The sequence below is a fragment of the Sciurus carolinensis genome, chromosome 16 (assembly GCF_902686445.1).
Source record: "Sciurus carolinensis chromosome 16, mSciCar1.2, whole genome shotgun sequence".
NCBI classification, from domain to species: domain Eukaryota; kingdom Metazoa; phylum Chordata; class Mammalia; order Rodentia; family Sciuridae; genus Sciurus; species Sciurus carolinensis.
Window position 1 is genome coordinate 28,372,487 of NC_062228.1, and position 20,498 is coordinate 28,392,984.

At 40.1% G+C, this 20,498-nt stretch overlaps 1 protein-coding gene across 1 annotated transcript in view; it reads right to left on the minus strand.

Moving 5' to 3' along the window:
* Lpcat2 (lysophosphatidylcholine acyltransferase 2) overlaps positions 1 to 20,498 on the minus strand; it is a 60,823-nt gene that overhangs the window by 22,365 nt on the left and 17,960 nt on the right. The window contains 6 exon segments of the mRNA XM_047528424.1: positions 6,848 to 6,906; positions 6,909 to 7,000; positions 8,612 to 8,737; positions 11,281 to 11,363; positions 17,611 to 17,665; positions 20,106 to 20,140. Of these exon segments, the coding sequence (XP_047384380.1) occupies positions 6,848 to 6,906; positions 6,909 to 7,000; positions 8,612 to 8,737; positions 11,281 to 11,363; positions 17,611 to 17,665; positions 20,106 to 20,140 (450 nt within the window).

Here is a 20,498-nt window from a genome sequence, read left to right on the forward strand (position 1 = left end):
AACTACAAAGAAAATACCACAAAAGGACTGCATGGCTTTGGGGACTTACAGGGGCCATCTGGCCTTGGACAGATTTAAACCCATGCACAGAAGCTTCTCTCAGAGGAAACTGAATGGGTTTTGTTTTTGTAATATGCCAAATTAACTTGATAGCATCCACTGTCATACACAATGTGCTTCCTTATGTCTACCTGAAGTGGTTTTTTGCAGCAGTTTAAATTCCATCCCTCTCATTTACTTTCTGGGAAGAAGGAGGGCATTTGGTTAATAGTTTTCATAAGCCACCAGTGAATAAAAGATTATTAGATTAACAACCCTTTTCTTCTCTGGGCTATCTAATCCCTAAGGCTATTTATTAGAACATCATCAACAACCATAGTTCTATCTTGGAGGGAACTCTACTGTCCATATCTGTAGACAAAGGGTAGAAGAAGAGGCCACATCTAATGGAAAATTTAACCCGAATTTGTGGGGGAAGAGTTAATGAACTTTAACGTAAACAATGGCACGTGAATGCTATTCGCAACATCCTTCATAACAGCCCAATGTGGAAACAACCTCAGTGTCTATCAACTGGTGAATGGATAAACAAACTAGAACATTTCCATATCAAGGAATGCTATCCAGCAATAAATTAGACTGAATTCCTGATACATGTTACGTGGATGAACCTCAAACATTATGCCAAGTGAAAGAAGCCAGGGGACAGAGCTCAGTGCCGGAGAATGTACCTAGCACAGACAAGGCCCTGGATTCAATTCCCAGTAACATAAAAGAGAAAAATAAAGAGAGAGAACGACAGAAGTCAGACCTGAGAGACCACTCATTGTAAGATTCCCTTCATGTGAAATAGCCAGGAAAGGGAGACAATGGAAAGGCAGATTAATAGGAATGAAGGGAAAGTAGACTGATGGTTGCCGAGGGGTGGGAGATAAGCAGGTGACAGGAGTTTACGGTTAATGCCACAGGAATCATACCGAGTTGAGGGAAACGTTCTAAACCAACTGCTGGTGATGGCTACACAACTCGTACATTCATTTTTTAAAACAGCATTGAATATACTTGAGGGAATTATATGGTATGTAAAATTTGCCTGGAGGAAGTTTTGTTTAAGTCAGTGCTAACAGGTTGTCCCTCCTCTGCTGGGCTGGCAGCCTTCTGCAAAATGAAGAGGGTGGGCAGTTTGACCCTGAGGGTCCTTCTTGTTCTCCAGTTCTAGGAGCCTCGATTGGCGTGTGCCATGGAACAGTGACAGCAGCAGCCTTTTTACATTCAGTGAAGTTCCCTTTTGGTCTCTAAGCCTTTGCATGCTACGTATCTACTTAATCAGTTTGTATCTTGAGTCTGGGTTCATCAATTTTAAAGACCTTATTCACACTTTGACATAATGACTTTTTCAAAAGAATTCCTGATCACAAGTATGTGGCTCCTCCAACCAGAATTCCGAGGTGGGAGGAAAGGATTTGGTCTAGACTAACACAGAAGGACTCACAACCGAGTTTGGGTCAAGTATTTTGGTCAAGTGGGAATTTCACCTCACTGCAACATGATCTAGACCAGACTCTTCTAATTTGTTGATAAGAATGTCATGTTGGATGAAATCAAAAGCCCTTCTAGAATCCATATAGATAATATCTATCTTTTCCCTTATCGTTTTGGACTGTCACTCTGTCAACAGAGGAAACTAGATGGTCTGACACAATCCATTCTTTACAGAGCTCTGGTCTTTGCTTCCTTATGGTCTTGAATGAGGCCAGTGACTGCTCACCTGCTGTAGTAAAAAAGTCAAGACTGAATTTTTGCAGACTCCTTTGCTTCCTCTATTTATCTCCCAGTATACATGCATTGAGAAGCCAAAAGTAAAGTACATAACTCTCATGTTGAAACAGACATTCCTAGTACAATAACACTCAGATAGTGAACATACAATTACAGACTAAATGGGAGAGTCAAGTCAACCTGAGAATTGAAGAGAGGAGTGCTCAGACACAGAGGACCACCTGACTTTTAGGATGACTGAATAGAGAAGTTCACCTGTTCTACCCACAAAGTTACAGCCTTTTCTTAGAAAAATTAAATAATATAAATTACAGAGTGAGTTTCACATAGCAAGTTCTGGCTAACTGGGATTGGAATCAAGATGAGTTCTCTTGTGAACTATTTAACACTGTATTACTTATCAAAACTGAACTGGAAATTTAAAGAATAGAAGACTTTACAGTTTATTTTCAATCACTAAAGTCATCTAGGTATCCTGTCCCAACTTTCAGCATGAGCAAAAAACCTATAGGAAACAACACCCGACCTCCTTAACAGGAAGAGGCAAGCAAGATGCTTGTTATTACTGGCACTCAAGACTTATACTTGAACTGATACCAAGAACAGGACAGACAGGAAGAACTTGGGATAAAGAAACATTCATTCCACATAATGAAACAGTAAGAAGTTTACAATAGCCCAAAAGCCTGGACTGCCAAAGTGCTAAAGTAGACACAAAGTTTTCCTGTCTAATATTTAAGCAAAGTACACAGAAATGCCAGAAGAACTGAGTACTAGCTAGCAGAAGAGACGGCACTAGTTCAATAGTTTTACAGAATGGCAATAATCATCGTCTAAATTTTACTAAGCAATGTTCTCTGATAACCTAATAGGATTGGTAAAAAGGGACAGCTGGGACCATGCCAGACAATAGCTGAGAAACTGAAAATCAGTCTTTCTCCTTCTTTTCCTCTCATCTGTGAAGATAAAGGAAACCACAAGGTAGAGTGTGGGAGGATATTAACAAAAGGAACACAGATAGGTGAAGATTAACTCAGAGTGATCTGCTTACAATCAGGTTAACCCACATTGTTAACCCACAAGTTAACAATGGTCACTACAAGAACTGACTGACATCCCTTAATCCAGTCCTTAAACCTGCCAGCATGCTTTGTTTTCATCAGCTTAAGCGATACAGCAGGGATCAGCAAATGACAGCTGATGGCCAATCCAGACTGGTGTCATTTTTGTGAATAAAGTTTCACGGGCACAGTTATGTCCATTTGTCTACACACTGTTCGTGGTTGCCTCCACACCACAGTGGCAGAGATGAATATTTACGAAGTCAAAAATATTTTTTTTCCAGTCTTTACAAAAAAAAACTTAGCCAAGTCTGGAATATGGTTCAGGATGCAGCTTTGCTCCCAGTGAGCATACACACTGTTGCGGCATGGCGTCAGATGGAACATTACGCTGAACGTATCCTGAGATGAGGCTGAAGATGCACTGGTAGCAAGAAGATAGACAGCATGTCACGTTGGCAAACTAGCAACGAAAACAGCTGAAATATCGGAGGACTATCTCATGGTGCATACGATATTGCTGTCAGGCGGCACACGTGTCTACTCAGTGAGAGTTTAAGAAGGATGAAATCAACAGCGATGCAGACATTTTTATAACTGTAAAAATGACTGCCTTGTAATTACTTCTGATTTAGACAGTATTATTTCTTAATCTCATTAAATGTTTTTAAATCCCTTCAAGTGTGCTAGCAAAATATCTGGTACTTAATTTGAATTAGGATTATGAAGATATTGAGAGAAGTCACGATTTTAAACCCATGTTCCAGCCCTCAACTCTGAGTAATCCCTAATTGGTCTCTGATCTAGAATGTCCAATACCCATTCATGAAAATAAAAAAGCTAACTTAAACCCAAAGATAAAAAGATTTGTTTTTTTGTTTTGTTTATTTTCCAAAGAGATGGAATCTGTCCAAAGAAATTATCCCAAACTAGTGAACTCTGCTATGCTTTGGATCACAAATGCCCTATTTTTGTTGGACCTTCAAAAAGTCTGTCACCAAATATCTGGGATTCTAAAGGACATGCTAGAAGGATCTAATAACATATTTTTTTAAGGACAAACTAAGGCAGAAACCGTTATGAAGTTGTTGAGAAGAGTGAGGGAAAGATGGAGAGAGAACCAGGTCCTCTCTCTATCACCCTGACCCTAACCACAATGGTAAGAGGCTTGGGAAAGACTGAGAAAGGAAACAAAAGAAGTGGGGTGTGAGCGGAAAGTGATATAATGAGAACGGAAGGGAGCGGGGGAGGGGCTTTGGGAGCAAAAATTCACAGCTGCTCAAAGAGCAAGAGGAACTCTGTCCGCCCTCCTCCCACCCTACAGCCTCAGCCGCAGCCTGGTGAGCAGTGAATTCAGCAAGGGAAGCTACTCCAGCTAAACCACAGAGTGGCTGAACTTCCTTGCCTTTCCATCAAATGCTCCCAGCAGGTCACTTTAACAGACTGAATGAGAGACTGGCATGGAAGCGGGTATGTGCCCAAGGTGTGGCAACAATTGCACAACTCAACTTCTCAAGACAGAGCAAACCTTCGCAGGCGCAGACATGCAGGTGTGGTAAAAACAGGGATCGGGAGAGGGAGAGAGCCACACACCTGAGTCATTGATTCTCTCTGATCATCCAGTAGGTTGAAGATCCAAAGAAAAGCATTTTCTAGACCAGCTTATGGTTTATCTCCGAAGCTACATCACATCATTCAGAGAAGTGAAGAAAACCCAGTTATAAATAATATGTGAGCCTATGGAAGCAGCCCAGAGAGGTGTGACGGCAAAGACCCCAGGGCTCTGGAATCTCCAAGCTGGCAGTTGACCCCCGTAGCTCAGAGCGAGTCCATCCAGCCAAATGGTGGCGGTTTTAATCCTTGCTTTATGCCACCTTCCCCACTCCTAAATCTTCCTAAAATTTACAGTGTCATAGAAACAGTGGGACTGTTGGTAAGTCACCATCCATTACCAGAAGTCAGAACTAATGTCCTAAGAATTCTGTGACTGCGAGCTATGACAGTTTGCCACCTGAAGGACAGGGCAACCTCTATAAGTACTATTTTTAATATTGACTTAAAATCCCAGTGAGCATGATGTCTAAGATGTGCTATAAACTCCTCCTCTGTCCCTGATTCAGGTCCCTCTCATCCACTGCTCCTGTCCTTGTTTGTATGTCCCTGCCACATTCCTTCCTATATAGAAAAAATGCTATTTTGAATTACTCACGTGGTTCTAGAGCCATCATGGAAGCTGCTACATAAATCCTGTAAAAGGACTAGTAAATATACAAGGGAGAAGATACCTCTAAGTTTCCAGTTTGCAAAGTTAAATACAATAAAATACTTCTCCTTTCCCTTAAATCTTCATTATACTTTACAGTGACACTGTAGCATTGATACACTGCCATTTCATCTGGAAAAACAAATGATTGTATACTGTGAGCAAGCCCTGCAGAGAGGCCCAGGCCCTATACACAGAAGGTCTTTAACCCTGTTAAAGAATCGTTCATCTATGAGATCACAGAATAAGTCATTAGGCACACTGGTGTACTCTAGGAAAAAAGAAAAAAAACCAAAAGTCAAAGAAACAAGAAACCCCTGTCCTATCTGTCATCAAGTCATTATGTCTTTGCAGAATACCTTCTTCTGGTGGTTAATACTGGACTGAGACTTCTAGTACCAGCCCAAATGGAAGAAGCCTGGTTTAGCCTCTCTCCCAATTTCAACTAGAATCACTCAACAAAAGTATAAAAAGTAACTTCCTCTGGACAAGTTACTACAGCAGGAGGATTGGTGGGGAAAGTGAAAATTTGGAGAACAATCAGTAAGGCTGTGAAACCATGCAGATCTGAGGACAGGCAGACATCTAGAACAACCGTCAAGTCAGAATTCTACATACAACACGAACATCCCTTAGGAACAAATGCAAAACAGTCCCAATCTGAGAAGGAAAATAGAGTTCATACTCCCAAATATTTACCCAAGGAAATGAATTAAAATCAACATTTATATAAAAACCTATCAATGGATGCTTAGATTACAGCTGGATTCACAATTACCCACAACTGAACACAAAGCAATGTCCCACAACTGAGGAACAGATAAACTATGGTAAATCCATACAATGGAATATTACTCAGTAAAAAGGGGAGAAACTATTGAGATATACTATGCCCTGGCCGAATCTCAAATGCATTATGCTAAGTGAAAGGAGATAGAATCAAAAGACCATAATACTGTATGATTCCATTTATAGGGCATCTGGAAAATATAAAACTACAAGAATGAGAGCTGATTAGTGATTGTGAAGCATTAAAGGTAAGGCAAAAGCTTGTCTACAAATGAGTAGATAACTACAATGGGATTATTATGGGGGGGTGTACAACTGTTACAGATCTTGAATATAGTGGTAGTTATACACTGCTATGCTTTTGCTAGAACTCACAGAATTATAACCCAAAGAGTGCATTTTACTACTTATTTTACATGCTGAAAACATATTAAAAAGTAGAGAACTTGAAATCTTGACATATTTTTCCAAAGAAAATTTTTTGACAGTGCAATTACATGTACTAATTATACATACTTACATATTAATAAGCAGCAAAGAGTTTACAACCTTTGTCACAAAGCACCAACTGAAAATAAAATCTATTTGGTCTTCACACACTTTGGGGGAAATCCAGAAATTCTCAGAATAGAACATTATCACACATGATTGATAAAAATTTGGATATAAACTTTAAAATTCTTGCCAATTATATAAACTTTTCCATTTCCATGTTATAAATGTGGCTATATGGTCACAATATTTATTGCTCACCTGGTATTTAAAATAAATAGACACTATCATCAAGTTGCATACACACATTATTATTATTATTAGGAAAAATTAAATCATGTAATTAAACCACAGGCTCAGCCTTGATTCTTCTAACAACGGTCTAAAGTACTTTGAATACCTGCCATATTCATTCACGCTCTGTAGGAACTGGTAGAATAAATAAAACTGAATTTTAACATACCCTGTCAAAGAGGGCGAAAAGTTGTCTCAAGACATCAGAAACAGGTAATTTTAAATATCAGCAAACTCTTCAATCCCAATTCTTCCACCTTTTGAGGAACGTGCAATAGATGCATATTCATCCAGATGCTTATGAATGCCATCCCAATCTAATCTAAACAAAAAATTATAAATGTTACTAGTTCTTTCCAGTTGACATGGACATTTTATAAATAGTTCTATTCATCTGTCTGGAGGGAAAATATTTTATGCATTAAATCTGAAAAGGAGAATCAAATCGGTATTTAAAATCACATGTTGAAAAAAAACAAAAGAGTGTGTTGGACATTAAAAACATTAAAAAACAAAAGTACATGTTAACATGTATGTGGGCATTAGTTTTTAAAAGCATATTGGTGTGACTGATAATATACCAAATATCTGAGACAGAAAAAGTAAACAAAATGAACAATGGAGGGAATAATAAATGACTCATGAGAAGAAAATTTAAAAAGCAAATTTTAACCTAAACATTACTAGTAAATCAACAATATTTATTGAGTTGTTATAAAAGGTTATGATTCTTGTTTTCAAGGAGCTTCCAGGCTGATAATGAATTTATATTTCAGAAAAAGTTGTGAGAAGGAGATTTAGTAGACGACAACTTCCTCAAATATTAGAAATTCTCAGGGTGATAAAAATACTGGAACATATACTGAAGCTTACCTCACATCCTGTCTTTGCCTCGCAGAATTAAGTAACCTAACATGAACTTATAAATCCAATTTCAGTGACTAGCTACATTTATCAAATCGACGGAATATTGTGAACATAACAACAGAACATTTTTGTTATCTAGAAAGTATAAATAATATTTTCTACATCACTTGTCAAAATATTTTATTTTATCAAGTTTTCATATAGTACCAGGTTCTGCAGCTCCTTCTCAGGGAGGATGCCAAGGTCTATTGAATCAGCATTGTGCAAATTCCTAACAGGGCTGAGAACAGAACGAACTGAACATGAGAGGGGTTTGAGGGTTACACCTTTTATACCAGATAGCTCCAAGGGAAGATTCTAAATGGTTCAAACTAGATCATAAAAATACAAGAGGGAGCTCTGGTCTTTAAAAATAATAATAATAATAATAGGAATCCAGAAGAGAAGAGAAAAGTTGACCTAGGCAAGTATTGAATGTTCAGTGATGGTCAGAATTTCCATTACACAGGCCAATTTATGTTCCCTGTGTGAAGTTCTGACCACCACGTGCCAGGATCACCTGACAATATTGTCCTCTCTATAAGAAGTGGGCATGACTGAGCAGTGGTTCTGAACTATTTGAGTAGGGAGGCAATTTGTGTGGATTCATGCTTACGACATTTTGGTTTCTTCCTGACTGGTTAATATATTTCTGAGGTTTTTTTTTTTTTTTGCATTTGGACCTAAGGCATCACGTTAAGCCAATACTCCACCACTGAGCTGCATCCCAGTTCTTGTTAAATTTTATTTTGAGATAGGCCTCACTAAGTTGCCTAGGCTGGTCTCAAACTTATGATCCTCCTGCCTTTGCTTCCCAAGTAGCTGGGATTACAGGTGCAGTTAACTAGTGTTGAAAAGTCAAAACTAGAAGAACAAAAGAGTGGGTAAATTTACAACTCTAGCTTTCCTGATAAACAACATATGGTCCTACAACTGAGCATCAATAAAAGAAGAGAATAAACATACAGGATTTCAGATTCCTTCTGGACACCTTTATGAAAGTACAATACTTTAAAAAAGTACTTACTTTAATTTCTGGCTAATTTTAGTAAATTCCACCAACCCAGCTTCCATGGGCAATGTCAGCTTTCCGGCCGAAATCATCAACCTGCAGTCTTCGTAGGTATGATCTGTCACTGGTATTCCCAGAGATCTAGAAGCATTGAGAATAAAACTGAAACTCAAAATATTTTTTTTAAAAAGAAATGATTTTTCATTCACCCTGGACTGTTCAACAAATAATAGCAAGTGGAAAAGTATTTACTACTTTTTAGGCTAGTAGCTGTGGCTTTCTTTGCCAAAGAGTCATATTTTTTACTTCTTCAGAGACTTGAACTGTGGCCCAAGAAAATGTTAGGTCTGCACGCTTCTGTACATACAGCTGACATTTTTTGTTTTGGGTTTTAACTGGAATAATAATCATGTTGACTTGAGTTTTATGGAAGGTGATCAGAAGACTTAGGTTCAAGTTTAAACCTAACTTTACTGGGAACCTTCTGGCAATTGACCCAAGCTTCATTTTTCTCAGCTGCACATAGGAACAATTAATCTCCAGGTTTAAGGACAAATTAAGAACACTGGTGGAGGTATTGCTTAAACAGATAAATGGCATTTATGTACACTGTATGTGTGCCATCTATCCAAACCATTAGCATCTGTGCTCCTTCATCTTTAATAATGAGTCACCTTCTCCCTGGCAGCAATCTTCTAAAACTGCTGAAGCAAATTGATACTAAGCTGGTATTTCTTGCAAACCCAACATCCCTCATCCTCAAAGGAGAGCTGAACTCCTATCTACTGCTGCTCAATGAGACTGAGACTGAATGATAGTGAGGTAGGTCTGGAATTGTATATTAGTGAGAACTGGAAAATAGTACCGAGAAGAAATTCTGCCCAACACATGAAAATAACTTCCTGAAGATTCTTCACTAAATTTTTATTTGTGAATATTCAGTGAAAATCATAAAATTATGTCTTCAATTGTAGGTGACTGTTAAATTGCTGCTAGGAAGACTAAATTTTGAATGAATACAATCAGAATAAAACAGTTTTTTCTAGCTACATAGTTTTTTTCTGGACTGTTTTTGATTAATACATATTTTGGTGGAAGAATACTTACAATGGAAAATAAAAATTTTAAATATTTCAGGAATTATAATAATAAGCAGTGTTGCATCATAATGAAAAGGTTGGGTCTGGGTAATGGGAAATGTGGATTCCAGTCCCAGTCCAGGCACCACCTATGAGCTGGGTAACCAAGCTGCTCCCTGATTCACCTCCTTACTCCCTCATGGGGGTCGGTCTGTGAGGTGACGCCAGGCAAGTGCAGGTCCCAGCTCAGGACTTGGTCAACTGCCACCAGCCGCAGCAGCACCTCCATCACCTTCTCTACTTCGCTCCTTTCTACTTTCAAATATGCTCTGATCACATCCTTTCCTACCTGAATCTCACGGCAATCAAAGCCACAAGAAGGGCAAGTCTGACTTTCCATTTCCCACATAGGGGGAAGGGACTTTGGGACGGGCTTTCTGCAGCAAATCGAGATTTTTCTTCCTCTTTAAATAAGGCCACTATACCCTTCCTCCTCACAAATTCAGAAAAAGCTGCCTCAACAATCCCCTCTCTGCTTTTGGGTACATTTGGGGGAAGTCAAAATATCTGACATAAATTATCTAAGTTCTCAATACTTATGTCTTAACTTTTGGACAGAAGCTGGTATGAAAATATCAGAAACAAAATACAGAAGAGCAAATTTTGTAGCTGGTTTAGAAATTACATAAAATGAGAATACTTAAGTATGCCTAGTAGCAAAAAAAAAATTTTTTTGATATATGTTTCTTCTATTTTGAAAATAACATTATTCTGCTATGAAACATTAAGATATATATGTATATACATCAGAATTACAACATTAAGATATATGTATGCATATATATATATATATATCAGAAAAATGAGACTTTAAGGCCAAATTCTGCTACATTAAGAGTTTCTATTGAATTTTTACTAAGATAAAAAAATACTGCAAACCTCCCACTGAAGACTGAGGGAGGTGCCTGGGAGCCAGTGCACGACCTGGAGGGCCGAGGCTGCCTGGGTGGTGGAGCTAACGCAGGCTTGCATTATAAGACAGGGAGTGATTTATCTAATTAGAATACCAGCCAGCCAAAACACCCTTAAGTGCAGGAAAACATGCCTCATGTGTTGCAATTTCTAAATCCTAAATTTATAGCCACTCCTTCACAAGAGTAACCTTTTCCCTCTTCTGTGCATCCTTTCAAACCTCTGCAAACTCCCCCTTGGTGGTGCTCACAGTTACCGGGGCCTTGGAAGCCCTCAGCGGTGGCAGATGCGGGGAAGCTGGGGGACGGGTGGGGTGCTCAGTGGGGGCTGCTGAAGCCATCACCAGGCACTATCTGGCCCTGACAGGCCAGCTGGGGAGAATCCAGCTGCGGAAGATGCTGACTGGGCTCTTCTGGCTGTCCTACCCTGATCTGGCAGGTGAAGACTCACTTTCATTAGTGTGGGGCTGAAGTTAGAAAAAAGACACACATCCCTGGCACGTTATTTTGCTTACTTACCAAAGTGAGCTGAAGAATGAGGCGCTGGGGGGGCGGGGGTTGAAAGGTAGGTTAAATGACATTTACCAATGATTTTCAAATTATTCACTGCTCAAAATCTCACATAGACACTTACTCTGCCATTAAATTCCGGACTCTATTGGCAAAAAGGACAGGATCACTTTTTTCTGCATCATTTGGTACTTGAACAGGCAAAAACTGAAAGACAAATATACCTTTCCATAAAAATCCTTAGGCCTAAGACATTAAATGATAAATAGATTAACTTTTAAACTACAACAAGTCAACCGATAACAGCTGCCATCCATTAAGCACCCACTATGTGCTGGGTACTTTACATTAGGGGTTTTATTTGACTAGCTTTCTCACCAATTCCCTGAGGCTGGCCTTACCATTTTCATCTGATGGTGAAGAGCGGGACTTGAAGGGGTTAAGTAACACAGCCCAGCCCACATATAAATGGCAGGGCTATGAACTGGAAGAAAAAGAGAGTTTTGTACAAAGAGACACCACTTCTTCCAGACTGCCCTGCTTTCAAATCGTGTCAGTTGTGTTAAGAAGACTATGGGCACTGGTGACTCAGAGATGGTTAAGCAAGGGAGTGAAAAGACCAGGCCCCTAGTTTTGAGCAGTAACTTCAGAGGCAAGGAGAGGATACAGCAAAGAGGAGGAGGAGGTGAGAGGGGAAAGCAGGAGGCTCCGCAGTGGCCCCCGAGAGGCCCTGAGACCTAGAACGAGGGCTGCAGAGCCTGTCTGGGGTGTAAGGCTCGACTTACCGAGTCACACGCTAGCTGTCATTTCCCTTTCCAATTTGTTTTATGAACCTGTCCAAGGTAGCGGGGCATGTCGCACAGAGAGCCTTCAGTGTGGCTCCTGCCCTGTGATCTTGGAAAAGTCCTTAAGTCCTCAGGGGCCTCGGGTCCTTCCCGTCAAGTGGGAAGCTCAGAGCAGATGATCTCAGGTCCTTCCCTGAGTCCTCAAAGCATCCAGTTATTGTTAAAGCCACCAGAGGTCTCCCTATCACTTCAGTATCCAGAACGACAAACTACGAATAAACATCACAAAAAAATCCCTCCATACTGATTGTAAAGAATTTTATATTTCAGAAGAAAACTCAAGGAAGAAAAAGGTTGGGTGAAAAATCAATGTTCATAAAATCTCTAGCCAAATAGTAGAAGGAAGGAAAGTTTTAAAATGACAAATAATTCTTCATTTTTTAAAAAGAGGAAGTGACCTTTTATAATATACTTGATTCCTAGGTCATAAAAGCACACACTGAAAACCCAGAAAAATTAAACTGCTGCTATACTGTGAGCCAAACATGATACAATGAACTACGGATTTAGTTTCTATTCGTGCAAGTGATATTTTCCATAAAATGATTTTTAATTACTCTCATATTGGCAAGGTATTTTATTTCTTGAGGACATAAATTCCACCAGAGTATAAAAAAATTAAAAGTCTGGATTTGACACTCTTGAGCCTTGAGGGCACTGTGCCTCCTGAGAAGCAATTCAGTGGAAATTCTAATAAAGAGTCTCCGCTTCTAGGATGAAACTTGGCCTCCATACTGCACTTCCATTTTGTCCCGAGTCAGTCAAGGTTCAAAGCGCAAACTCAAACTCCTTACTTGGAAAGAAGATCAGCCATCGAGAGGGAGACCTGCCTGCTACTACCCATTATGGCCCTTAATGCACCTTGAAATACCCCAAGGACTTCAGGACCCGTTTCCCTTCCACCTCCATCTTCTCTCACCACCCTCAGTACTCAAGACTGATGACCCTGTGACATCTCATCACACAGTCACGTCATCCGGCCACAACTTTCTCAATTCCACCTCAGCGGTGGAAACAAACCTGATTCTCATCTCCGCCTCCCCAGTTCTTCAGTCGGGGTGCCCCATGGGCCGTGAGTGCCTGCTTCTCCCCTCATCTGGTCTTCCACAGGCTGTGACAACCTGGTGGTCACACCAAGACCTCCTTATCCGCAACACCTGCCGCCTGCCCATCTACACCAGGCCGGGGAGTCAGGAACTTCCGTACAGCCACTCTGCCACCTGGACGCTCACCTCTGCCCATCTACGGGGACCACCACAGATCCCCTGGGCCCCCCCCCTCACTCCTGTGACAGAGCTGAGGGATGCTGATGGAAGTTGCGCCTGCCGCAGGCTTTGCAGGCTGCAGTCCCATCTTTACCTCACCCTCCCTGGCCCAGCGGCACGTCACTGCCAACTTCTGAAAGAAGATGGCCTCTGGGAACTTCTGTTTCCTTTTCCACTGCACCTGAGACTGGCTCCCCAGCGCCACCTTCGCCGCCCCCCACCCCATTAAGCGCTCTCTAGGACTCCACCAGCAGCACCGTACCACCCTTCCCACGGGAGGAAGAGACCAGCTGACACATTTCCCAGACTATCACCGCTAGTTTATGCTTTCAGCCCCAAAGTCGCCCACCTTCTCCTGAGCCTTAAACAGCACACCATAAAGCCAGAATTCCTCAGTGTGTTATTTATGGCTCACCACCAACCAGAGCCAGGCCTGGCCATTAATGCTCAGGAAAACTCGTTTATTCAGTGTTTCTTTCCCACATCAAGCGCATTCTTCCCTGCTACATAAGTGATGAGCAGGCAGACTGAAGAGCAGTGACACTCCGATTGACCTTTTCTTTTTCCTTCTATTAGAAAAGAATTTAGAAGATCAATCTTAACAAATATGTGGTTCGAGTTCTTCCCATGATTCTTCTTTAAATCTTCAAAGACAGAAAATGCAAAAGAAGGAAGATATTTATGACTAGTACTTGATGCAGGTGCACTCTTCCGAAGTTCCCGTGTGGACAAAATGTCCAACACCACCTTTCTCAGAGGGTATCCTCAGTGTTGAGGAAGATTTAACTGTGTTTTGACCTTCCCTAAGTAACTGGCTCTTTGAAGACTTAAAAAGTAACACATAGGGCTGGACAGGTGGTTCAGTGGTTTACGCTGGTCTAGCATGCCTGAGGCCCTAGGCTCAATCCTTAGCATCCCCCAACCCTGCAAATAAACAATAAATAAATAAACAGAAAAAATGAAAAGGTGACATATCTGTATGCGCGTTGGCCATGACATTCATTTTTAACTACAGTCCTTTCCTAAAACAGATACTCTTCAAATGAGGAAAGAATTCCTTTCTATTACTGAAGGCAATGAATTGCTCAGCAGTAGTTTAGGCTTAATGCCAGCCACTATAAGCCCACTAAGAGCTCTGTAAAGGAATTTCACAAAGCCGAAAATGTCTACATGCTGACAGATAAATCATTTTAATGCATCTGTAGTACACTGAGTGGCTTCTAAAGTCAACAATGCTTCGAATGCATCCTGAGATTCAGCCCATAAAGAAGTCCAGCTTCCATTCATACACTGGCTGGTGGCCCCATGATCTGACTTAGCCTGAATACTCTCCCATCAAGTCTTCTAGGAGGCTCTTCATTTCTGTCATACTTTGCAATGCTCCTTACTAGCTACCTTGTTCCCAATGCCTTCATAAACATTTGGCTGAGAGGCACAGAGAACATCTGTAGTTGTGAAGTAGCTGTTTGATTAAGGTGATCACTTATCCACTTTGCAATGTTTCTATTGGAAGAATAATTTTTAGTCACCATAGTCACCATTGCTCAAGGATGCCGAGACTGATTCCACAGGGCGTGAGGTTTTGGAACTTACCTTTTTAAGATCTAAGAGTCAATAAAATAATAACTTTTTCTAAAATATATCTCTGTGTTGGTGAAGCAGAGAGAGATGGAGAAAAGGAGATAAGAAAATTCCCTATATATTTGTTAGGTTTTAAATATCCAAATTTTTAGTAAGTGAAGCATTTAGTAATCATCATTCCTGACTGGAGATGTGTGAAACTAAAGGATGTAGCCATCGATATTCTGAGCTGTCCTGTGACTCACAAAATTGTCTAGAAAAGCTCTTTAATGATCCTCAAAAAGTTCAGCATATAAGCCACAGAACTAAGACTATATTCTTGAATTATACATTTGAATTAGGTCTACCTAATTCAAGAAGTTCTAAGAGTGTATCTAAAATAGTAACAAGGATTTAAATCCATTTTAAAGTAAAAGAGAAAAGAGGGGAGCGCTCTGAACAACCAAGACAGTGAAACAGGAACAGAAAGAACTGAGACCTCAAACGAACCTCCAAGTGGGAGGTTCAAGTTCTACCTCCACAGACAGGGTAGAAAAGCTGGGCCTCAGAGACAGGGCCCAGCAGTTCTAGACTGAGCCAGGATGTGGATAGACTCAGTACCTAAAGGGCTGCTTGGATACACTTTTCAGTTACATCCTAATAGTGGGAAATTTAAATATTCAGATATCATGAAGTGCTTAGAGTTACTGGGTGAAAGGCAGCATTATAAAAATAAAATAAATTACATAATAATTAAAAGAAGATGACTAAATTTAAAGTCCACAAATTCCCATCCTCTCACCCTGTACCACAATTCACATACATCAAATCCCTACTGAGTCGACTATTTTCAAGCGGCTGAAAGTCATTTTGTTTGTGAAGTTGCAGAACAAAGGATACATTCTTTTCTTTGCCAGAAAATATTATTATCCAAACGGGTCTCGGGACCAGCTGGAGGATGCAAATATTGTCATTTCAAAAAGAAAGAAAGAAAGCCATGACACAGAAAGGAAATGTGGTAATAGCGGTCAGGGCAAAAAATGAGGAATTTACATACCTCTGTTGTAATGCAGTCTGACCACTGCTACATGTGTGGAACAAAAGGGCACAGTTCTTGTGCACTTCCACATCTGCTGCCAGATCCTGTTTTACTGAAGAGCAGTCAACTTGGAGGAAGGACAGTGGGGTGTGTGTGTGTGTGTGTGTGTGTGTGTGTGTGAGAGATATCTTTCACCTTCGCAGAGCAGATAGCACGGCTGTTTCAACTACAGGTTTTGTTGTTTATTTAGAAAAGGAAAACAGGACTATATAACCTGAGCCGCTATTGAAGAAAAAACATCTGTGCTTAGAGGGCTCAGGAATAATAAGATATGGGGCTTCCTGAAATGTACTCTATGGAACATGGGTTTCAGGCAATATCCAGAGAAAAAAAGGCTTCTGGGGTCAAACATTACAAAGGTCCTGAAAAGTACTGAGAAAAGAGATCTACTTCTTTTGTTTACCCTGGTACTTCCTGAAGGGCACAGATTAGTTTTTGTTTTTGTTTTTCTAGAAACATTCAAAAGCTGTTTCTATATTTTTTGGTCATACTGAGATACTGAGCTGGGTTTAAAGCCATTTAAAACTCATTTAAAAATGAGTGGTGTGGAATCAAACTGACCGTTTCAAGGTAGGCAGGCAACATGCAAATCTCAAGGAACATTTCACTTAAGTCAAACTCATTTGGGAATATAATTTGTTCTTCTATATCATCTGGTATTGCTGACAACCTCTAAATGGCTGAGGGGCTAAGCCAGCCAACAAAGCAAACTAGAGCTGTTAGGAATTGAATTCCACAGACCCCCATCCAGAGCTGTGTATTACGTAGGCAAACTGAGGGTTTTCATTCTGTAATACATGAATGCAATTAGAATCAAGGCAAGTGTCTGCAGACCCAATATTGTAATCCTCCTTAGCAGAGACCTGGAGGGTATCACCTGTTATCTAAAAGCAACCTTCGGAGTCTTAAAGATCAGTCAGACTTTTCCAAATGTTCTGATTACTCCCCAATTCCCCATCTGCCACTGAAACTCACACCAAAAGACCCCTGTGAATGGTGACATGAGCCACCTCCCAGGAATGCCTCAGCGTTCCCATGCAGAATGACTCTGACGGAGAGCCTCTGCCTTCTTAGTTCTCCCCCAACCCCCAAGGAGCACCTCCTGACTCCCACAGACCCTACTCTTCAAGGAGCTGTAGGCTCCACCAGCTACTGTGGGCTCCTTCTCTCCTTTGGTCAGTGAGAAGAGGCAAAGATTCAACAAGGTAGCGGTCACGTCAGCATTAGAAGCATAAGAGATGCCATCAGGGGATGCAAATCTGGCCAGTCAGGGTGGTCACATCTTAGAAGTTTCCAGAAGTTAGAAGTGTTTCCCTAACATGATTCCAAGGGTTCAATTTGACAGCATGGATTGAGATGCACAATTTATAAAACACCAGGGCTTTTTTTTTTTTGGGGGGGGGTCCTGAAGATTGAACCAGGGGTGCTTTCCTACTGAGCTTCATCCTCCACCCTTTTTATTTTTCATTTTGAAGCAGGGCCTGGCTAAGTGGCTGAGGCTGGCTCTGAACTTGCGATGCTCCTGCCTCAGTCTCCTGAGATTATAGAGGCACACCACCGTGCCCGGCAAGACAGAGCTTATTTTCAATTGGTGAAACTTCACATCTGGTCTCTCTAGATTAGAAATTCAAAATTAAAGGAAAGGCCAAATCTCAAGTTGCAAGGCTACGTTTTGAATGACTCACCTCCAGTTCCATCTTTGTGAAGGGCTGGCAGAGAGTTAGCACACAAAGCTGGATGCTGAAAAGAAAAAAAGAGAGGGCTATCTTCATATGGTAATTCAAGTAGCATCTAATGTTACTCTATAGCATTTCTCTATACATGAACATCACATCACACTTAATTTGCATGCAAACATATGTTATATAAATATATACATATTTATGTTTATATATATATTTATTATGAATGCTAGAAGTGCATAGAAATGCTACACTACAGGTATAATACTTCTTGGACTTAGATAACCATTTTAAAGTTAAAACACCAAATGCAATACCAAATATACATTTGTGAGTCAGAACCACAGTTCAACAGTCTAAACCCCAATGTGTTGTCTCTTGACAACAAAGACTCAAAGGCCTAAGTTCTTAGAGAAACTACCCGAAGACAGATTTATAGGGAAACTCCTGAATATAACACTACAATTTCTAAATACTTTTGATATTAAAAAAATATATATAGTTGGCATTCTCCTAAAAGCCGAAACTTTATCAAAACTGTCCCAATATTGATAAGTGCTTTAGTTGCAGGGAAATTAGAAAAGTCTCAAATCTCATTGTACAGCTGTTCAAAGGCCCTCTTTAAAGTGGTTAACCAACTCTTCAAAGGCAATTTTTGAAACAGATATTCCTACTTGCGGATTTCCAGGATGTACTTGGACTCCCTGGGTAAGATTTCCGTGGGAACAGCTTAGCCTCCTTAAACAGCTGATCCAGAAATCTGGCAGAATGGATTAGACTATATGTTTAACACAATGACCAGTCACCCTTCTCTGCTAGAAAGAAATTTAAATATTGTTTATCTGTAGAAATTACTTTAAGAGATGTACTTAAAGGAAGTTAGAGTTCAAACAAGAACTTCAGTTAAAATGAGAAATTTAGGAAGTAAATTTACCACTTCCATTAAGTATAAGTTATTGCTTTGAGACAGGGTCTCAAAACATGGCATTCAGAAAACACAAAATCGTGCTTTTTAAAGATTTCTGTATTGTTTATAAGTAAAACTTGAAATCCTAAGAAATCCTTGATTCCTGACGTATCTTTTTTCCCTGTTTCCTGAATTTGCTCTCTGGTTTTCTTCTTCCCTTTGTCACATCCTTGCCAGGTTAGAAGACTAGACTAGATCAAGCCACTCTATTTTCTACCCCTATTCCCTCCTCCAGAAAGCACTTTATTAGATCTTCTCATCAGCCTGAACTGTTACGCAAGAAAAAGTCATACTGACCACACGATGAACCCAGAGTCACTATCTCCACAGGGAACTCAATTTGAAAAGGCCCCAAAGATGACGCACATCAGGAGATATAAATATGTACTCACCCAATTTTTAGGAACACCTGTTTCTAAAATGTTCTCCATGCTACTTGTTTCTCCTAATTCTCTCTTGTATAAAAGTTAAGAACCAGGCACTCAAAATCATGGTAGCATGAAACATGTATTCTAGTCTAATGAATCAACTCCTTTCTTAGAGTAAGACAATACGCTGTCTACATATCCTTTACAACGCGCTCTTTGTGGTGTTATTTGCTTAACTTGGCTACCAATGACAGAAGTACGGAAGCCTAATAGGAACATAATTGTTTCACATGTGCTAAGGCTTATTCCACTGACCCATTAGTTACCCATTCTCATTAAAATGTCTTATTTCAGAGAATCCTGCAGAGTACTTGAGGGAAAATGATGATTTCCTTTTAAATATTTCCAAGTGGTCATCACCTATTCATCAATGACGCTACTGTGGATCTGCGCTTAACAGTATCAAGCTAGGCAGGCCCTGGTGGAAAGGTCCTGATCCAGGTTTTCATATAGTGCTCAACAAAATTGAAACAAGCTCAGACTTTACAAGGGGGAACTGAACAAAAGATCTGAAGGAAAGTTAGATGCTACAAGTTCTCTTCTCTTTAGAGGCCCATTTAAAGGTTAATAGTGAAACTGTGTTCCTCTCTCGACTCAAGTGCTTCTAGAAACTGCTGAGCCCTGCACTTTTAAAATCCAAGAACGGAACCGAAATCCTGGTTAGCTGTTTTCTCAGCTTATATCACACACACCACAAACTATTCCAGGACTTAAAAGTAATTTGATCTGAACTGCTCACAACAGGGGAGTAAAGTCTGGATGGGAGACTCTAGAGGATGCGCAATCTGCAAGTACAAAACCCAAGCTGAGCACGATGGAAACCAGTCACCGCAAAGTTCCTCACAGATCAGAAGACAAAAGCTTGAGAAAATGAAAAACATAAGAAAATAGAAACCTTGAGGCCTATCTGAACACGGGCTAGAATTCTCCCCACGGGAGGCACCAGGGGTTACCGGGCAGAGTCGTAATGCTCTCTGCAGACATCAGTTACAAGATTTGAAGCTCTGGTTAGAAATCTTGACTTTTTGTTTTAAAGAAGAAATAAACTATTTTCTTCACTGAAGCAAATGTATTTAAACTAATAATGGAGAGAAATGACTTACAACGTATACCCTTGCCACGTCCAGGTCACCGTGTCCTGCAACGACAGAAGTAGCCAAGTGGTTATTTTGGAGGGAAAATATCAAAAAAAAAGAAAGACCTCATTTTAATATTGGGATGCGTGCATACTTTTCCTGAACCAAAAGCAAGGCATTGAAAAGTGAAACAGGCACATCATTATTAAAAGTGGTCAACTGATCTTCGGATTCAGGGAATGTATATCTACATAACAAAATGTCTATCTTCCTATGTCGCTATGTATCTTTTTGTGGAATAAATTGTTCTGCATTTTTAAAAACACGATTGCACATGCTTAGCTATTTTTCTCCCAATAGAACGTATCTGGAAAACTCATTTTCTTACAAAAAACAGAATACATTGGTTATCAAAAAAAA